The sequence below is a fragment of the Fukomys damarensis genome, unplaced genomic scaffold, assembly GCF_012274545.1.
Source record: "Fukomys damarensis isolate Sample0158 unplaced genomic scaffold, DMR_v1.0_HiC HiC_scaffold_23, whole genome shotgun sequence".
Classification (NCBI taxonomy): domain Eukaryota; kingdom Metazoa; phylum Chordata; class Mammalia; order Rodentia; family Bathyergidae; genus Fukomys; species Fukomys damarensis.
In genome coordinates this window covers 47906331-47922318 of record NW_022900935.1, presented here as the reverse complement: position 1 = coordinate 47922318, position 15988 = coordinate 47906331, and the positions used below count along the sequence as shown (strand labels likewise).

Here is a 15988-nt window from a genome sequence, read left to right as displayed (position 1 = left end):
GTCTGCGTGGAGGAGAGGTCTTCAGAGAAACCGGCCCCACCCAACCTTCCTCCTAGGCTTGCAGCCTCCAAAACTGCAGGGGATGAAGCTGTTGTTTAACTGAGGTGTGTCATCCCTAACAAGAACTCCATGGGAATCAGGGACAGAGGAGGAAGGGACCGTGTCTCCCTCCACCTCATGTCCTTGGAATTTGTTTCTCTACTGTTAGGACGTCCAGAGACTTGAGGCCCTACAAGAATCAGCTGTTCCAAATGGAACCCCTGAATTTCCCCAGAGCTGAGGAGTAGAAGAAACCTAACCTAGACCAGATGCCACCTCAGGGCAGGTGGTCACCACAGTAAGAGCCCCCAGCCATGGAGATACAGCCCTATGAATCTCCATCTAGTTAGCAGGAGCTGAGGGGAGAAAGGGAAGAACTGGTGTGTTCTCTCTCCCGAGCAGGGGATGCACGGCTTGGTGGTGATTCCAGCAGAAGCGGGTGAAGACTGGGTGCTCGGGGAGGGATGGGAGCCAGTGGTGGGTAGGGGATACGGCCTTATGCAGCCATCCACATGCCCTTACCTTCCCACCTCCCGGCTGGTGCTTCAGGTTCTCGGTGGAGCCGATCTTGGACCTGACGTTCTTCAGGTCTGGCATGGGCACAGGGGCAGTCTGCAGGCGGCTCTTGGTGGAGGATGGCGACTTGGGTGGAGTGCGGACCACTGCCACCTTCTTGGGCTCCCGGGTGGGTGGGGTTGGCAGGGATGGGGTGCGGGAGCGGCTGCCAGGGGTTCCTGGGGAGCCAGGACTGCTGTAGCCGCTGCGATCCCCAGGTTTTGCTGGTTCACCTGAGGAGAAGAAAGGCAGTGAGGCCAGGGGCAGCAGTCAGCAAAAGCCCTGGGGCCGCTGTCTGGGGCCCACTGCCAGCTCAGGATGACAGCAGGCACATGGGGACTGGGTAGGAACAGGGTTGAGAATCCAGTTGAGCAGCGGAGTGAAGCACTGGCAACTGTTTCTGGAGAAGTGCCGCCTCCTACCTCCCTCGTCACTTAGGGACAGTGACACCCATTTATTCCCCAGGGAAGCGACAGAGTGGTCATCAGTTTCCCAATTCCCCCTCCCACTGTCCCACGGTCAAGGGATGGGCTCCAACGAGTTCTGTGGTCTCAGGCAAGTTACTTCCCCTCTCTGAGCTCAGAGGCCTCAGCCCGAAAACGCAAGTGACGACACTGCCGCAGTGAGGGAGACTCCAGGCGGTGCTGTGTGTAGACACGCTTGGAAAAACTCACTTCTGCACGGCCTTTACCTCAAGCAAGGGCAATACAATGGCAGAGCCCAGCTGCTGCCCTCCAGCCTGGACTTACCTAACTGTCTACCCTCTGGGCGGACTGGAAGCTGGCTGGCAGGTCCAGGGCTCCTCTGGAGCCCAGCCTCCAGGGGTCACACTGTGCCACGCCTGTGTGTCTGCCCGGCTCGGCAGGACATGCAGCTGGCTTGCTGTGCACTGGAAGAGCGCCTCTGTTACCTCCCCCAGAGCGCCCTCCCCATGCACCCTTCCTAATACCAGAAAGGCGTTAGGCCTCTCCGCCCACAGGCTCAGTCCTTCCCTCTGGCATCCTTTCCCCCAAACATGAGGCTATGACTACCCTTTCCGGGCCCTGGAAAGCTTCAGGTTTATTATTCTGTCTGCCTCGTGGTCCAGCGCGTCTCCAAGCGGGCCCCACGGACCCGTAGGTCAGAATCTCCAGAGTTTTCCTATTCTTTTTTGTGGGGAGGGAGGCAGATCTCCAGAGCCTTCGAGAAGAAACTGGGACTTGTAAAAATGCAGATTTCTGGGCCCCACCCAGATCTGATAAGAGGAGGATGTATAGGGGTGAGGCTGCCAAACTAGTTTTCCTCCCTTCTCACTCACCCATGCCACCCAAGACTGCCAGAAAGCCCCTTCACAAACACTCTTCTCTGCTGCCCGTGTGGCCAATCGGCCAATTAGTGGCTGCTCCTGTGCAGTGGAGTAAGCGCTGCAGTGTTTAGTTTGGGTTTCCTTGCCTTAGATGCCCCTAAGGCAGGCAATCTCCATGGCAACAGGACAGGGCGGCCTTTCCTTTTCCACAGGGTACAGACTGGGGTCTCCCTGTCTCCAGGGCAGCGGTGGGCTTGGTGTCAGTTCAAATCCTTTCCACTTTACTTGCAGAGGAACCTTGGGCTTCGGCAAGCCAATTACCTTCCTTAAGCTGTGTTCTCCTCTGAAAACTGGGGAGAGAGAGCAGAGCCCTCAGGACAGTTTTGAAGATGGGCTATTGTAACAGGTAAAGGGTCCATCTAGTGTCACCAGGAGCTGGGTGTGATGGTGCATACACACTTGTAATCTCAGCTACTTGGTAGGCTGGGGCAGGGGCATCACTTGAGCCTATGAGTTCAAGACCAGCCTCAGCAACACAAGGAGACGCCATCACAGAAAACAGAACAAAGGGGCCGGCTTTAGCTCGGTAAAGAACGAAAGCACCAGGAGTTGGTAAATGCTTGACTAGTGTTCATGAGGCCCTGGTTTGGTCCCTAGTACAGAAACAAAAAATGAAAACTCTACCTAGTAAATGCCAGCAGGGATTTCGCACTTCAACCTTGGTTAGGGACAACCCAAATTTCCACCACCCCATGCTCCCTGCTCCAAAGCAGATGAGAACATGGGGTTTGGCAGCCCCCAGACAGATGCATCTGCAGGAACCACATAGAAAAGAGAAGCAGGGGCCGAACTCAGCTCCATGCGGAGCCTACATGGGCTCAGCAGGTCCCAGCCCTGCAAACAGTTCTGGGGCAGTGCACGCATGAAGGGTGTCTGCCTGCCCAGGGAAGCAGACCCAGAATTACCTCTCTCAGATTTTGTCTCTGCAGGAAGTACCTTTCTCTGCACTTGCTTGCAAGTTTAAAAAGAAAAATCCACAGACAACCTCATCATAATCGGGTTTAACTAATGAGCTCTTCACGTGGCAGCATCCAAACCAGCACAGAAGAGAGAGGTGCGAGGGGCAGGCAGTGTGCAGGCGCAGGAAACGAGGTCCAGCGCCCAGGGGAGGCTCAGTCTAGCAGCAGGCAGCTGCCTGTGGCAGTGAAATCCCCGAGCAAGGCATGCCCTTGTCTCTAGTCAGCTGGAGTCACATTAAGTAAGCAGCAACAGGATCAAAATCACTTACAAATCAAACCAAAATTCCACTGATTTCCCCTTGATCCTAAGTATTTTTAGGACATGCGAAGCAAAAACACAGAAGCAGCAGCTCTTAGCGAGCAGTGTCTTGGCAGGCGCCACATTCCACACTCAGCAAGAGTGCACAGCTACCAAGGCAGGCCAGGCCACCGCAGCCAAGAACAGGTCTCCAGGGCACCCAGAAAGGCACTATTCCTGAGAGTACCATGGCCCCGAAACAGCTAGCCGGAAGCCCAGCTGGGTGCTCAACGCTGACTGGCAGATGAACACCGGTGAGAGGCTGGGGGCGAGGATCACCACGAGTTCAAGGCCAGCCTGGACTACACAGCGAGCCCTGTCTCAACTACCGCCCCCCACGCACACAGAGGGAAAATTTCCAAAAGGGTTAAGAAGAAAATGAACGTTCATTTGCTTAGTGAACTACAAAGCACTGATCAGCTGCCAGGCATTATTGTCAGTGGCACCCGAGACTGGCTCTGCACCTTCTGGGAGCTTCCCCGCCCAGGCCTCAGGGGAGCTTTCTTCTTACCAGTGCTGGGAGGTGTCTTCGGGGTAGGTGTGGTTTTGGCTGGAATCCTGGTGGCGTTGGCGGCACCTTTCTGACCTGGAGGGGCTGCTCCTCGGGGTGTAGCGGTCTTGGCTCCAGTTTTGCCATCAGCCCCCTGTAAACCAAGTTGGGGTAGAGTGGTTTTTACCAGTGGGAATGGTGACTGCCACTGAGTCAGAGGCAACCTCATTCTACTGCCTTGACTCAAGGAGGTGAAGACAGGGGTAACCTTTTGCCTACTGAATGCGATACACATCCACCATCCCAAGGGTTGGCTGGGCATACAGCCTCACTGCCCCACCCCTCCGCCAAGCACCCTAGTCACTAATTCCTCTCGGGGGAATTGTTTGCATTAGTGATCAGCGCTGGGTGGCTAATATGTTTTTATCAAAAGACAACAGGGCTTGTAGCAACCATCAGGGTCATCATCCACTCTGCGTCTGGTTAAAGGACAGGGCCATGGGGGACTCTACCATGGGGATACTTATTTTTTTTACTCTAATTACGGATGTATCTGACTGATAGGAAGTGGTTGGTTTCACCCCAGGTCCATGGAGACACTGTTTGGTTGGTTGGTTGTTTTGAGACAGGGTCTCACTATGTAGTTGAGACTGACCTGGAACTCACTATGTAGCCCAGGCTGGTTTTGAACTCACAGCGATCCTCCTGCCTCAGCCTCCTGAGTGCTGGGATTACAGGTGTGCGCCACCATGCCTGGTGCATGGAGACAGTATTTGTTGAACCTCACCATCCACTGAACCTGAACAAGAATGTTAAACATTTTCTCCCAGACCACCCTCGCTTCTCATTAGCCCTTCAATTCTTACAACCTCTAAAAGCCCTTGGTGAGCGAACACTGGGGAAAGGTTGGGAGCAAGAGCTGGTACAAGCACAGTCTGCTGATCACAGGCAGTTATGGGTTTGGTTCCCCAGCTGATGACCGTTAGATGTAACATGAACTCCAAATAGAAACTGACATGAACCACAGACCACAAGATGGCTCAGGAGGGAGCAGCTTGGGAACAGGTTGTTGCAGCCTAGTGCTGTCCAACCAAATGAGGACACAGGAAGGGCAAAGAACCCAGTCAGAGATGGCTTCCTGCCTGCCTGCTTTCCTTCTTTCCCTCCCTTCCTTGTTTTCTTTTCTTCCTTCCTTGTACCTCCTTGCAGTATCAGGGATTGAAGCCAGGGCATTCACAATGAGCTTCATTCCCAGCCCTTTAAAAATAATTCTTTTGAGACACGATCTCTCTAAATCACTAAGTTGCCCAGCAAATGTGCAATTTTCCTACCTCAGCTTCCCATAATGCTGGGATTACAGGCATGTGCCATCACACCTAGCTAAGAAGCAACTTTCAATTTCCCAGGTGTCTTAGGGGCTGCCACTGGGAGGAAAAGTATAGCCCCAAGCCTCCTGTCCCTTCTCAACCAGAACTTTAATGTGCAGAGCTCTTCCCTGTCAAAGAAAGGTCTCTGCAGCTAAGAAAACACAAGTGAACACCATTTCAGAGCAGCCTGGTTCTTGTCAAAGTTGATTTCCTTACCTTGAATTTTATCTCCTTTGCTCCAGAATTGCCAGTTCGGGGTGTGACAGGAGAGACGTGTTTAGGAGAGGAAGTTGGCTCAAGACACACAGCAGGGCTGGAGGGTTTGATCAAAGGGTCTGAGCTACCAGGAGAGGAGTGTGTGGGGCTAAGGCAAGGCCTATGTCTCAGGGTTTTAGCACAGGAAGGTGTGGATGTCTTAAACATAAACATAAATAAAATCAAAATAAAAGTCAGCACATGGGGGAGAGAAAATAAACTAAAAAAAGGACAATAACTAAAAGCAAAGAAGGCAGGTCATAGTTCAGAGCAGCGATCGCACATGGCATGATCAGCGTCCTCATCAGCCCTTCTGATCAATAAGGAAGGACAACCACCATGTTCCTTTATAGAATTCTCTATCGGCTACACACACGTGCCACAGTGCCAGTGAATGGCAGACATTACAAAACCTGCGTATGACAGAACTTGGATATGTTTTAGTGTATGTGCCACTGATGAGATGTGAGCACTTGACAGAACTTTAAAAAGAGAAGAAGAACCGTGGATAGGAGTCCTGGTATGTTCTTTCTCCAGCCATTGGATCTTCCTGTAGCTCTCACTTTGGAGAACACTGGTTAAAGGTGCTTCACAGTCAGTCAGCGGAGACCCTCAAGGTACAGGAGTCTTGGGTTGCTTCTTAAGAGCAGGTCCCCAACATGTCATGGGAGCCAATATGACAGAGGTGCCCATTTTCTGCTCAGATCTTGGGGAAATGCTGGGGTGCCCAGAGATTCTGATACCACCGAGCGCCCCCCATTTCCGATTCAAGTTCCAAATAAAACTAAACACTCTGTGCTGAGTCCCAAACTGCCCCAAGTGAACTCCTGGACATGTCCCACGTGTTTAGCCTGGTAGGGTGGGTGCTAACAGGAGAAGGGCCTGTGGAGCTGGACAACCTCCAAGAGGGAGCCGCCCTTGAACTTGGGTACTTGATAGACGGAGGCTGATCCCCACAGTTTGTCCTGTCTCTGGGGAGCAGGAAGCTGAGTTCCTGGTGGAGGAGGGTGTGGAACCACACTTTGGGAATACAAGCTGAGACGCAGAATCTAGGGCTTCTCTGGGGTGGGGACCAGAGCTACAGAGCAGGGCCCTGATCAGAAACTTTACTGGGCCTCTCCGGCATGTTTCTTATTGCCTTCAGATTCCCTGCCTAAGTGGATGAGATCTTTTCTATGTCAGCCTTGTCAAGAAACAGACCCCAAGGAAGGGCGCAAGAGTGAGAGGGGAAGAGACACGGGCTGACAGGGACACATACGTGATTACCCAAGGTAGCCACTTCTGGAAGCAGCTCAACCTGAGCTACCAAACTTTAGACCCACCTTCCGGACCTGGAGACTCCGGCAGGGCTGTACTTCTGATTACCATCCGGATGTTCCAGGCAGCGTTTATTGATTAGCTACCGGGGATGGAACGTGCATGTGAGACACACGTTCCAGTACTGGGCCACTTCCGCAGCCTCCCTGGCCGCCTTCATATTAGAAACTCGGTATTCCTCTAAAATAGGTCTTATCTAGGGCTCTGGTGGGACTTCCCCGGGAAACGACCACTGTGCAGCGTGGGGAGCGTTTTGTGAAATATAAAGTTACTAAGAGAGGAAAATGTAGCTGAAGCGAAAGGCAAAGAGACAGGCAGGGTGTTCGGTTTATGGGGAGCAGCCTGCTTCCTTTTGTCCCCAAGGTTGGCTGCTGAAGCCTGGCTGGGTGGGGCTGACCCCGAATCGCAGCTCTGGCGCGACCACAAGATGGCGTCTCCTGCGCTAACCCAGACTTCTCCACTCTGCGTTTCAGATGTGGGTCGAGTTTCCCTCTTCCACTTTCTTCCCAACCCATGGCAGCTCCACAACCAAGCCAGACCCTCCTCAGGTTTCTGCTTTCAGGTCTTTGTTCCTGCGGTTCCTCCCCTGGCCATGCCTTTCGCTGTCCGAAAGCAGGGAACCTCATTTGTGTTTCCTTTTGGGCAGGCATCCTCGTTCCTCTCTTCTGTGGCTGGACAGTGCTTCCTCGCGCGATTCTCTCAGAAGCCTGTTATGTTTCCTACATATGTTAAATGTGTGAGCACGCGCACGCCTGCACATGCACATAGTGAACCTAGATCCATACTGGCAAGTGTGTGATGTGAAAAGTGCAAGCCTTCTTGCAGAAAATGTAAACATATATTCATTAAACTATGCTGAAACTATGGCCGTTAGGAGCATAAATTTGTTAACTCGCTGACTGCCCTGCCCTGGAATAAAAACTGATAAATGCTGGACTTTTTAAAAGCCCGTAAAAACATATGATGCTCTTTAAATGCCAGTTGTACTTTAGTGACAAACACTCGCCACATTATACGAGAACAAACTCGGACATAAAGCACAGCCTCTTGGTAAACTTGACAAGTAGTAGAGTTTTGTGGTACTGTCAACTTACCTTTGCTCTTTTATCGTCATTCCCAGTTCCGTCTTTGCCTTTACTGATCATGCGAGCTGATAAAATATAAAACGAGAAATATGTTACACCTCATTTTCACAGTTCATGAGAAGAGCCAAAGCAGTTCAAGATTGGATGGGAGGCATGTGTCGGTTTAGCTGGTCCTGGAGGAGGAAACCCAACTGATTCTCCCTTCCCTCCAGTCTGCTAGCTGTCACTTGTTAGTACCAACACATCGCATGGCAGCCATTGCTGGGAGCCACACTGAGAGAGGGGCGGCAGGCTGGCTGAGGGTGGGGACATGCAGAGGGGACGCAGAGGATGATGTTAGAGGCACAAGTGGCCACAGGGCTGTTGAAGGAAGGTAGCATGGGCTTCTACCCACAGCTCCCTCCCTGCCCTGCTAGAACCAAATCCACTCCCAGGGAGCACTCAAAAGCCTCCAGGCTGTGGGGCAGCTCCACCAGTCCCTGGGTCCCTGAAGGAGCCCATGATCAGGACGGGCAGTTGTCCACACTCGCCAGGAGCCCTGGCTTGGTTTCCTGTGTGGTTCTCACTTACCTTCTAGAGCCTAGATGTCTGACAGGGGCTATCACCAATTCCCCTGCACAGGCTCTCAGTTTGTGTCGAGTCCTATGTCCACCCCGCTGGCCATCTGTGCTGACCACCCTACCCCCTACTCTCATTCATCTGCTATGAGAAGAGGTGAGCCAGGGGGATGTCTGGCCGCACCCCCAGAGCCTACCCTTTCCTCATGGGGACCTTAGTTACTAGTCCTGCTGCTTTCAGACAAGCCCATCCCACCCTGACCCAGCCCTGTGGGCTTCCCACTACCAATGGCCTCTAGGGAGGCCAATCCTTCTTTTCTTCTCCAAATCAGCTTCCAATGTATTACCATCACATACCCTGCAGACGACATCAGGACTTGGGGACCAGCCTCTGGCAGCTGGTGTTTAGGAACCGCACCGTGGCCTACTGAAGTAGTCTCACCTTTCACTCATGCCCACCAGTGAACACTGATTTTTGATTTTCTTCTCTGGTTTCAGAATCATACACCCTCTGCCCTGAGGACAATGGGGCCTCCGGATTTGCGGGGCAACAAGCACTGTTCTCTAGTCCAGGGGTTTTCCAACTTTACTGTGTGGAAGAATCACCCAGAGAGGTTGCGTAAACAGATCCCTAGACTAATGTGGTACCCAGGAACAGAAGCTCCAGGTGGATCTGGCTACAAGTTCCTTCCTTTGCTCACCATTCTCATCACAACAGCATCCTTGAGATGAGTATTTCCCAAACCAAGGCCGGAGGGACTCAGTAAGCCCTCTCTGGGACACATGACCAGGTGAGATCAAATAAATTTGGGAAATTCATACTACTTATCTTTCCCAAAGGGTCACAACACACATTAGCATACTAATGGCCCTGACACATTCTGCACCAGCAAAGTCTGCTTAACTTTGCTTAGCCTGTTTTTCACAAACTCACAAGTTCATGGAGCCATCTCTCCAATCCTCAAACACACCTACTGACCTGCGATGGAACAGGATTCACTAAAATATCACTTTAGGAAACCTGCGGTAAATTCTAAATTGTCAAATCACAGTCCTTTGTCCTCTACTGTTTGGAATTTAAAATAGGACCACAGGATGTTTTTTCTGACTTAAATTTTAAACACAGGTTCCTTTACCTACATTTCAAAGTTGTCCCTACAAGTAGAACCTAATCAAAACTTAACAGATGTTTATGACTGTTAGATTAAGTGGCACCAATCTCTGGGTTCTGCAAATAATTTTTTGGTATTAGGAATTGAACCTAGGGGCTTTGCACTGAGTTACATCCTCAGTTCTTTTAACTTTGAGACAGGGTCTCACTAAGTCACTAAATTGCCCTGAGGAGACTCATACTTGCTGCTTCTCTGACCTCAGGTTCTCGGAGTTCTGGGGTTACAGGTTTGTACCTCCCCCCACCCCGTCCAGCTCCTGCAAGTAATTCTAAAATGAGAAGTATTCTAAATTCTAACCCTATGTGGCTTCCCCTGGGACGAAAACCTGAAGGGCTGCTGCGACTGTGCTCCAGGTGGGCGGAGCCGAGGCCCCTGTGATGACACCACATGGAGTCTCTGCCCACGGAGGGGGGGCGTGCTGGACACGGAAGATCCTGTTTTTGCTCATTTTCTCTCCTCCCACAGGCAGGACAGGGCGTGGGCAGGGCTGCTGTGCCAAAGGCACCTTGTGGGCTCTCGGCTACCTCCAGTTGCCCGTGGGCGTCACCTGCCAAACGTGACAAGTTGTCTGCTGACAAGAGCAGCAGGAGACAGGTACTTGGCCTCTGCATCTCTGTTAGGAGGTGGGGTGTGGGAAGAGTGTCTTTCAGAGCAGACCCACCCGGATTCTGAACCTGGCTCCGTCACTTCCTGTAGGTGACTTTTAGCAAATTACTCTACCTCTCTGAGCCTCAGTTTCCTCATCCGCAAAGTGGGACTAGCTTTGCCTACTTAAGGGTTCAGAGGGTTCTAGACCATCGACGCGAGGGTCAGCCGTTATCTTCTCTGGGAAGTGTGCTGACCAACCTCCTGAGGGATGTGGACCATGGCTGAAACACCAGGTGGGCAGAGAATGGAACAGGGCTGAAGCACCGGGTGGGGATGCTGGTGACATGCAGAGCAGTGGGCAAGCGTGAGAAGAGCACGTGCTACTGGGGCCTGGCGGCGGGGGGCTGAGGAAGGGGAACGGCGGGGCCCAGGTGGCCGGTTTCGTAGCTGTCCTAGAACCTCGCAGGAGACAGGAGTCAGGGAAGCTCAGTGGCAGTGCCTGCAGCCTGGGTGACACAGGAAGGCGCCAGGGGACGAGCGAGGGAGCTCAAACACAGACCTTTGAGTTGAGGGACCCGGCTGACAGGTCTACCCGGCAGGCCAGCTGCAGGCTGCTTCTCAGCTGTCTCAGGAAGGTCAGCCTCCTTTGTGGCCTCTTCCACAGAAGGGCCCAGGGCCTCTTGCTCTTCTTTTGGGGCCCCCGGAAGTACAGCCCCTTCCAAATCCAGCTCTGAACATGCCCGTTCCTTCGGCACATTAGCTTTTATTTCCACGTGAAACGTGAACTCAGGAACAGCCCCATGCCCATCCACCATGGGCCCTGTGCTGGGCCCGTCGGGTGGTGAGGCCAGGGTCTCTGTAGAAACTTTGGAGAGGAAATCAACAGGGAGTGGGATGGCACCCTTGGCCAGGAAACCAGGGACGCCGGCGGCTTCTCTGGAAACAGCGTGGGGGGGTGGCCCACTGGGTGCTGGGGACACCTGGAAAGGAGGTGAATCTTGGGGTGACGATTCATCAATGTCGCGGTCTTCATCCACCTCCTTGTCACTCCCCAGTCTTTCTTTGCCCTGGGTCTCCTTCAAAGGGGGCCCCTTCTTGTTCTGGTCTCCCAAAAGCTGGTGCTTCAGCAGCTCAGAGCCTTGGTGGCTTCTATCCAGGTCCTCGGGTCCTTTCCCTAAAGCCTGAATTGTGGCTTCTGCAGGGCCTTCAGGCAGGAAGGGGGCCGTAAGCATGTGGGGCATGTGCAGGAGGTTGAGACCCAGGGTCTCTGGATCCGAGGATTCACCTCCATGGCACCTTGGTGCCCCGAGCAAGCTTTCCTGGACACCCTTGACCTGCTCTGGCTCCGTGTAGAGATGTCCAGGGAAGGAGAGCTTTGAGATGAGTAGAGCCTCGTTGGCTTGGTCCCCATGCTCTGGTCCCCATTCTTGGGTGGGTTTTTCAGGGCCTCCTGGTAGGAGAGGCTGCAGAGGAGGGTGGGCGACTTCTGGAACAGGAGCTTCTGACTGTTTTTCACCCAGAGGCAGCACTGAGACCCCAGAAACTTCTCTGCTGTGTCTGGGTTCCACTTGAATGCTAAGCTCCTCGGCCAGGGGCCTCTTGGGGGCCTCCCTCTGCTCACCTGGAACTCTTATCTCTTCTGGGTTTGGAGAAGCAGCAGTTGCAAAAGGTTAGCAAGGGCGTAGTAATTGTTTAAGAGAGGGACATCATTCTTACCATCAGAAAGGACACTTAAGGGCTGGGGATTTAGCTCAGGGGCACCTTGCCTGCCTTGCAAGCACGAAGTCCTGAGTTCAAGAAAAGGACACTTAAAGGCATCATAATCCCATCTAACAGAAGCAGGCATGGCTCTGGGCTCATTCTCTGCTTTTGTTTGTTTTCAATGAAAGTTTTCTTGCTCTTGACTCTGGGTTTTCTCATCTGGCCCTCAGTTTTCTCATCTATAGAAGTGGGGAGGGTGGGCCCCGGTGACTTCCCTTCTGGTGTGGGTGTGGTCCCTCCATCTCCTGCTGAGGTCTTGCTGGGCAAGGAGGACACCAGTATCTCCAGGGCCTTCTTGTTCACAATCCTCTGGGATACAGCAGCCTTTTCCTCTTTCAAGGGGATTTAACTCTCCTGAAGAGTCTGCCCTTTGGATGGGACGTGGCTGGGGTGCAACAAGGCTCCCTTTCCTCTCCCCCTCTCTCTGTCTTTTGTACTTTTTCAGTGCTGGGGATCAAGCCCAGGGCCTTATGCCCACTAGGCAAGAGCTCTATCACTGAACTATAGCCCTACGCCCCCACCCTTGCCTTTATAAAATTTTGAGACAGTGGCTGGCCTCAACTATGAGATCCTCCTGCCTCAACCTCCCAGGTAGCTAGGGTTATAGGTGTATGCCAGTATGCTCGGCTCATAGGCAGGGCCACTGCAGCAACAAATGTCTCAGGGTACCCTTCTCTGTCTGGTCACACAGCATGCTGCCCACCAATTCAGATGACTAAGAGGACATTCATTCATGTGAACCCCCCTTTATAGTATCTGTATGTTAAAGACAGGTGAGTTATGCTCCTTAGTTTTTCCTGGTAATCACCCTGAATGAATGAATGAATGAATGAATGAATTTTGCAGAACTGGGGGTTGGACCCAGGACTCTGCACATGCTAGGGAAGCACTGTGCCACTAAGCTACTTCCCCAGCCTGGCACCATTTATTTTTTCAACTTTCAATTCTATGAACATCCCACCTGGTCCCAAAAGAATAACCCATAAACTCCCCAGCTCTCTTCTAACCAAGTCTATACCCTAAAGACTTTAGGAACTCCCAAAAGAAGATTTGGATGAAATCAGGGAAGGAAAGAAGACAAGGTAAGGTGCCTGCACTCAGGTATGCAGCTGTGAACACACTGCCCCCTCGGGGCCAGAATGGGCAGTGAGGCCCACGATGGGAGCCAGACGGCCCTGCGGGTCACACTAAATGATGGATAAATTCCCTATGACTTCCCGGAGAAAAGAACAGTATCTTCCCAGATCTTCTGCAATCTCGAAACTTCCAGTAAACTTTCAAGTTAGCCAGAAAACAACAGAAAACAAACAGCCATGTTTTATCCAGGTCTCCACTTCCTAAGATTCTCTAGGATTTTTAAGTCAAGTTCTCAAAATATTTGATAAATGATTCTAGAAAGCTACTCTTCTTGAACACAGCAGTTTAATTCCTAAGAAGAAAATTACAGTAAGGTCTGAAGGCTGCACAAGTGTAAAAGCTAGGTCGTGATGTGGAGGTAGGCTTACTCCTTGACAGGCCAGAAGGCAGCCCGCAAGAGAGCCACCCATTATGCGAATTTGCATTTCTGTTGAACATTTGCCCTCAGTTCCCAAGCTGAATGAGGCCAGCTTCCTTCAGGATACTGTGCCCCAGGAAAGACTCAGAAATGCTATCATAAAAAACCCCACAGGCTCTTTCCACATCTGAGGAGCCCACCTTTGACAAGAATCAGCAACCTAGATCTCCTGGATGCAGGAATTAGGGTGCAGATCCAGGTTCTTTTAGCGTGGAGCCCATCTGGGTGCTTCCATCTTCCTCCTTCAAACCCCCAAGTTGTGCAGGAGACTTGGGCCACTGACCTTGAGTCACGTGTCCAGCAGCTTGGTCTTCCAGGCTTGGGGTATCTCCAATGCCTGCTTCTTCAGCTGGTGTAGGCAAGAGGAAGAAGACAAAAGCAAAGACGGTTACTATCTGTTGGACCCCGAGCTTTCCACATCTGCTGGTATCTTTCCTAAAACCTGCAGAGAGGCAGGGCCTCAGGCAGCCTGGGAGAGTGATAATAAATTTCCCTGAACAAAATCCACAGCACCCACACACTCTGCCCTAACTTTGGCCTAGGTGAACAAGGCTGTTCCAACAAAGGTCCACCTTGTTCCACCCTGATCTCAGGGTAGGGAGGTCAGAGTGGCAATTACCATGAACCGGGTCAGGAGCCAAGTCCCACCCGGGTCACCCAAGGACAGGAGTTCAGGGACAGTCCCTGCCCAGTGGCGGACTAAGAGCAGCACAGCACACACCCAAATGCCACCACTCTCTTGATCTCCCTGAGCCCCATCTACTCATCTGGAACCCCAAGGAATGAGGCTCATTTATCTTGCAGGAGAACTCAGTGAAAGTGATCAGCATGTAAGTAGGTGACCCGAAGCTGTTAAGTTTTTTCCCATCAAAACTTCATGGCACATTTGGAGCACATACTGCCTGGCTGAAGAAGCTGGCAATCCCAGTGAGTAGTTTTTTGTTTTGTTTTGTTTTTGTTTTGGAGGGGTGCTCTTAGGCTCCTGTTCAGAGAAGCCCAGTCACCTCAAACAAAGAAAGCTGAGAAAAGTCCAACAGAACCAAAATCAGTTTTTTGGTTTTTTTTTTTTTTTTTTTTGGTATTGGGACCTTGCACTTGTGGCGCAGGTGGTGGAACCACTGAGCTAAATCCCTGGCCCCCCAAATCAGTTAGGTATTCATCCTGGAACACAGGAGAAGCCAGGAAATGACAGACAATCACCCAGAGTTGGTGCGTATAAGGCAAGTTGATGCACTCTGCCCTCATCATCCTGTATGACCAGCCTGCCTGAGGCAGGGTAGAGGGGCCCAGCAGCTCAGTCTCTGCACAGAAACTGACCTGTCCACTCACCACCACTGCCCATTATGGCTTCCACGGAGAGTGCAACAGGGAAAAGGTTCTCTGAGTGAGGGCCTCCTAAGCACCCAGCTGTTGGCTGTCCCAGGGCAGCTGCAGTGGGGTGTGGGTGGGCTCAGGAGCTCTGCAGCCACCAGGTCATCAGTACAAACACCTCTGAGTGCCCTGGGGCCAACACCATACTTCTCATGAGGTCTGATGGTGATGCTGATGGCCCTTATCAACAATGGGCAAGAATTGGGCCAAAAGTCCAGGAATCTCCGCTCCAGGTGTGGATTTGGACAAGGTTACGGAAATGATGGAAAGTTTTCAGTAAGTCCAGATGAACGGCCATGAAGTTCTTGAGACAGTGGGCATGAGAAAGGGCATTCTGGGACCCCATTCTGGGACACAGATGAGCCGATTCGCCTGCCTGCACCAATGCAGACTCGACCTGATGTGAGGCAGAAACTGGAGTCTGCTGATACCTCTGACTGCGGGGAGGGAGGGGCACTCAGAAAAGCCAAGGCAGCGCGTGCATGGAGATGGCTGGCAGCGCATCACTAAAATCCTCTCTTATCCCTGGGAGGGTTTTCATGGCAGGACTCACAGCACTGGCTGCACTGCAGCCCCGATGGTATCCACAGGCAGCTTCACAGGATTCTACAGATGGATGTGCTACAGCAAGTGGCTAAACTAAGGTCCACAGAGTCAGGGATGACCGCTGAGAAATGCTCACCAACTCTAAAACCTCCTGCCACCCCGAGGACGCGAAGGAGAAAGAAGGGGAGAGAATATCTGAGAATGATTTTCTTGGACAGAGCAGCTTTGAGGGCTGGGGTGGCTGTACGGCCATCTCCCATCTCAGTCCCAGTGTGGTCTTCATAGGCACCGATCACATACAGATATGTGGCATGTGGACCCTCTGGCTCAGAACCTGGTTGGCTGCTGTTAGGGCCCCATGGAGAGCCCCAGAGGACAGAAGAGGAGCTGGCTCTGCTTTGGGCAAAGAGTAGCTGGGCAAAGTGTGTTGCTGCTGCCGTGCCAGAGGGCTGTGCACCCAGTCTGCTCGCCAGTGTTCCCTGAAGACCTGATGTGCGCATATTGGAGATAGCCGTGTGGGTGCATTAGGTCACATCCTACAGGCCACCAGCAGGAGGCTCAACCTCAGCAGAGTGAGGCTGGAGCTGGATCTTCAGACCTCAGGGGCAAGAGGGAGAACACGTGTGCCGGAACCTAGTGCAGAGGATCTTCCGGGAACAGGAGATGGGGTGGGGGAAGAATATGGGAGAACTCAAACAGGGCCCCCGGAGAGAAGAAGTTATCCCCGA

At 52.3% G+C, this 15988-nt stretch overlaps 1 protein-coding gene across 15 annotated transcripts in view; it reads right to left on the bottom strand.

The window, feature by feature from the left end:
* Positions 1-15988, bottom strand: part of Mapt (microtubule associated protein tau) — a 98491-nt gene that overhangs the window by 21732 nt on the left and 60771 nt on the right. For 8 of the 15 annotated variants that reach the window (XM_010637462.1, XM_010637467.1, XM_010637466.1 and 5 more), the window contains 5 exons: positions 13627-13692; positions 10587-11666; positions 7720-7775; positions 3708-3840; positions 562-827 (listed from right to left, as the gene is read on the bottom strand). In XM_010637462.1, the coding sequence (XP_010635764.1) occupies positions 562-827; positions 3708-3840; positions 7720-7775; positions 10587-11666; positions 13627-13692 (1601 nt within the window). Of the gene's footprint in view, positions 1-561; positions 828-3707; positions 3841-5269; positions 5468-7719; positions 7776-10586; positions 11667-13626; positions 13693-15988 lie in introns of all 15 variants that reach the window. The other 7 variants (XM_010637469.1, XM_010637471.1, XM_010637470.1 and 4 more) reach the window with 2 other exon arrangements.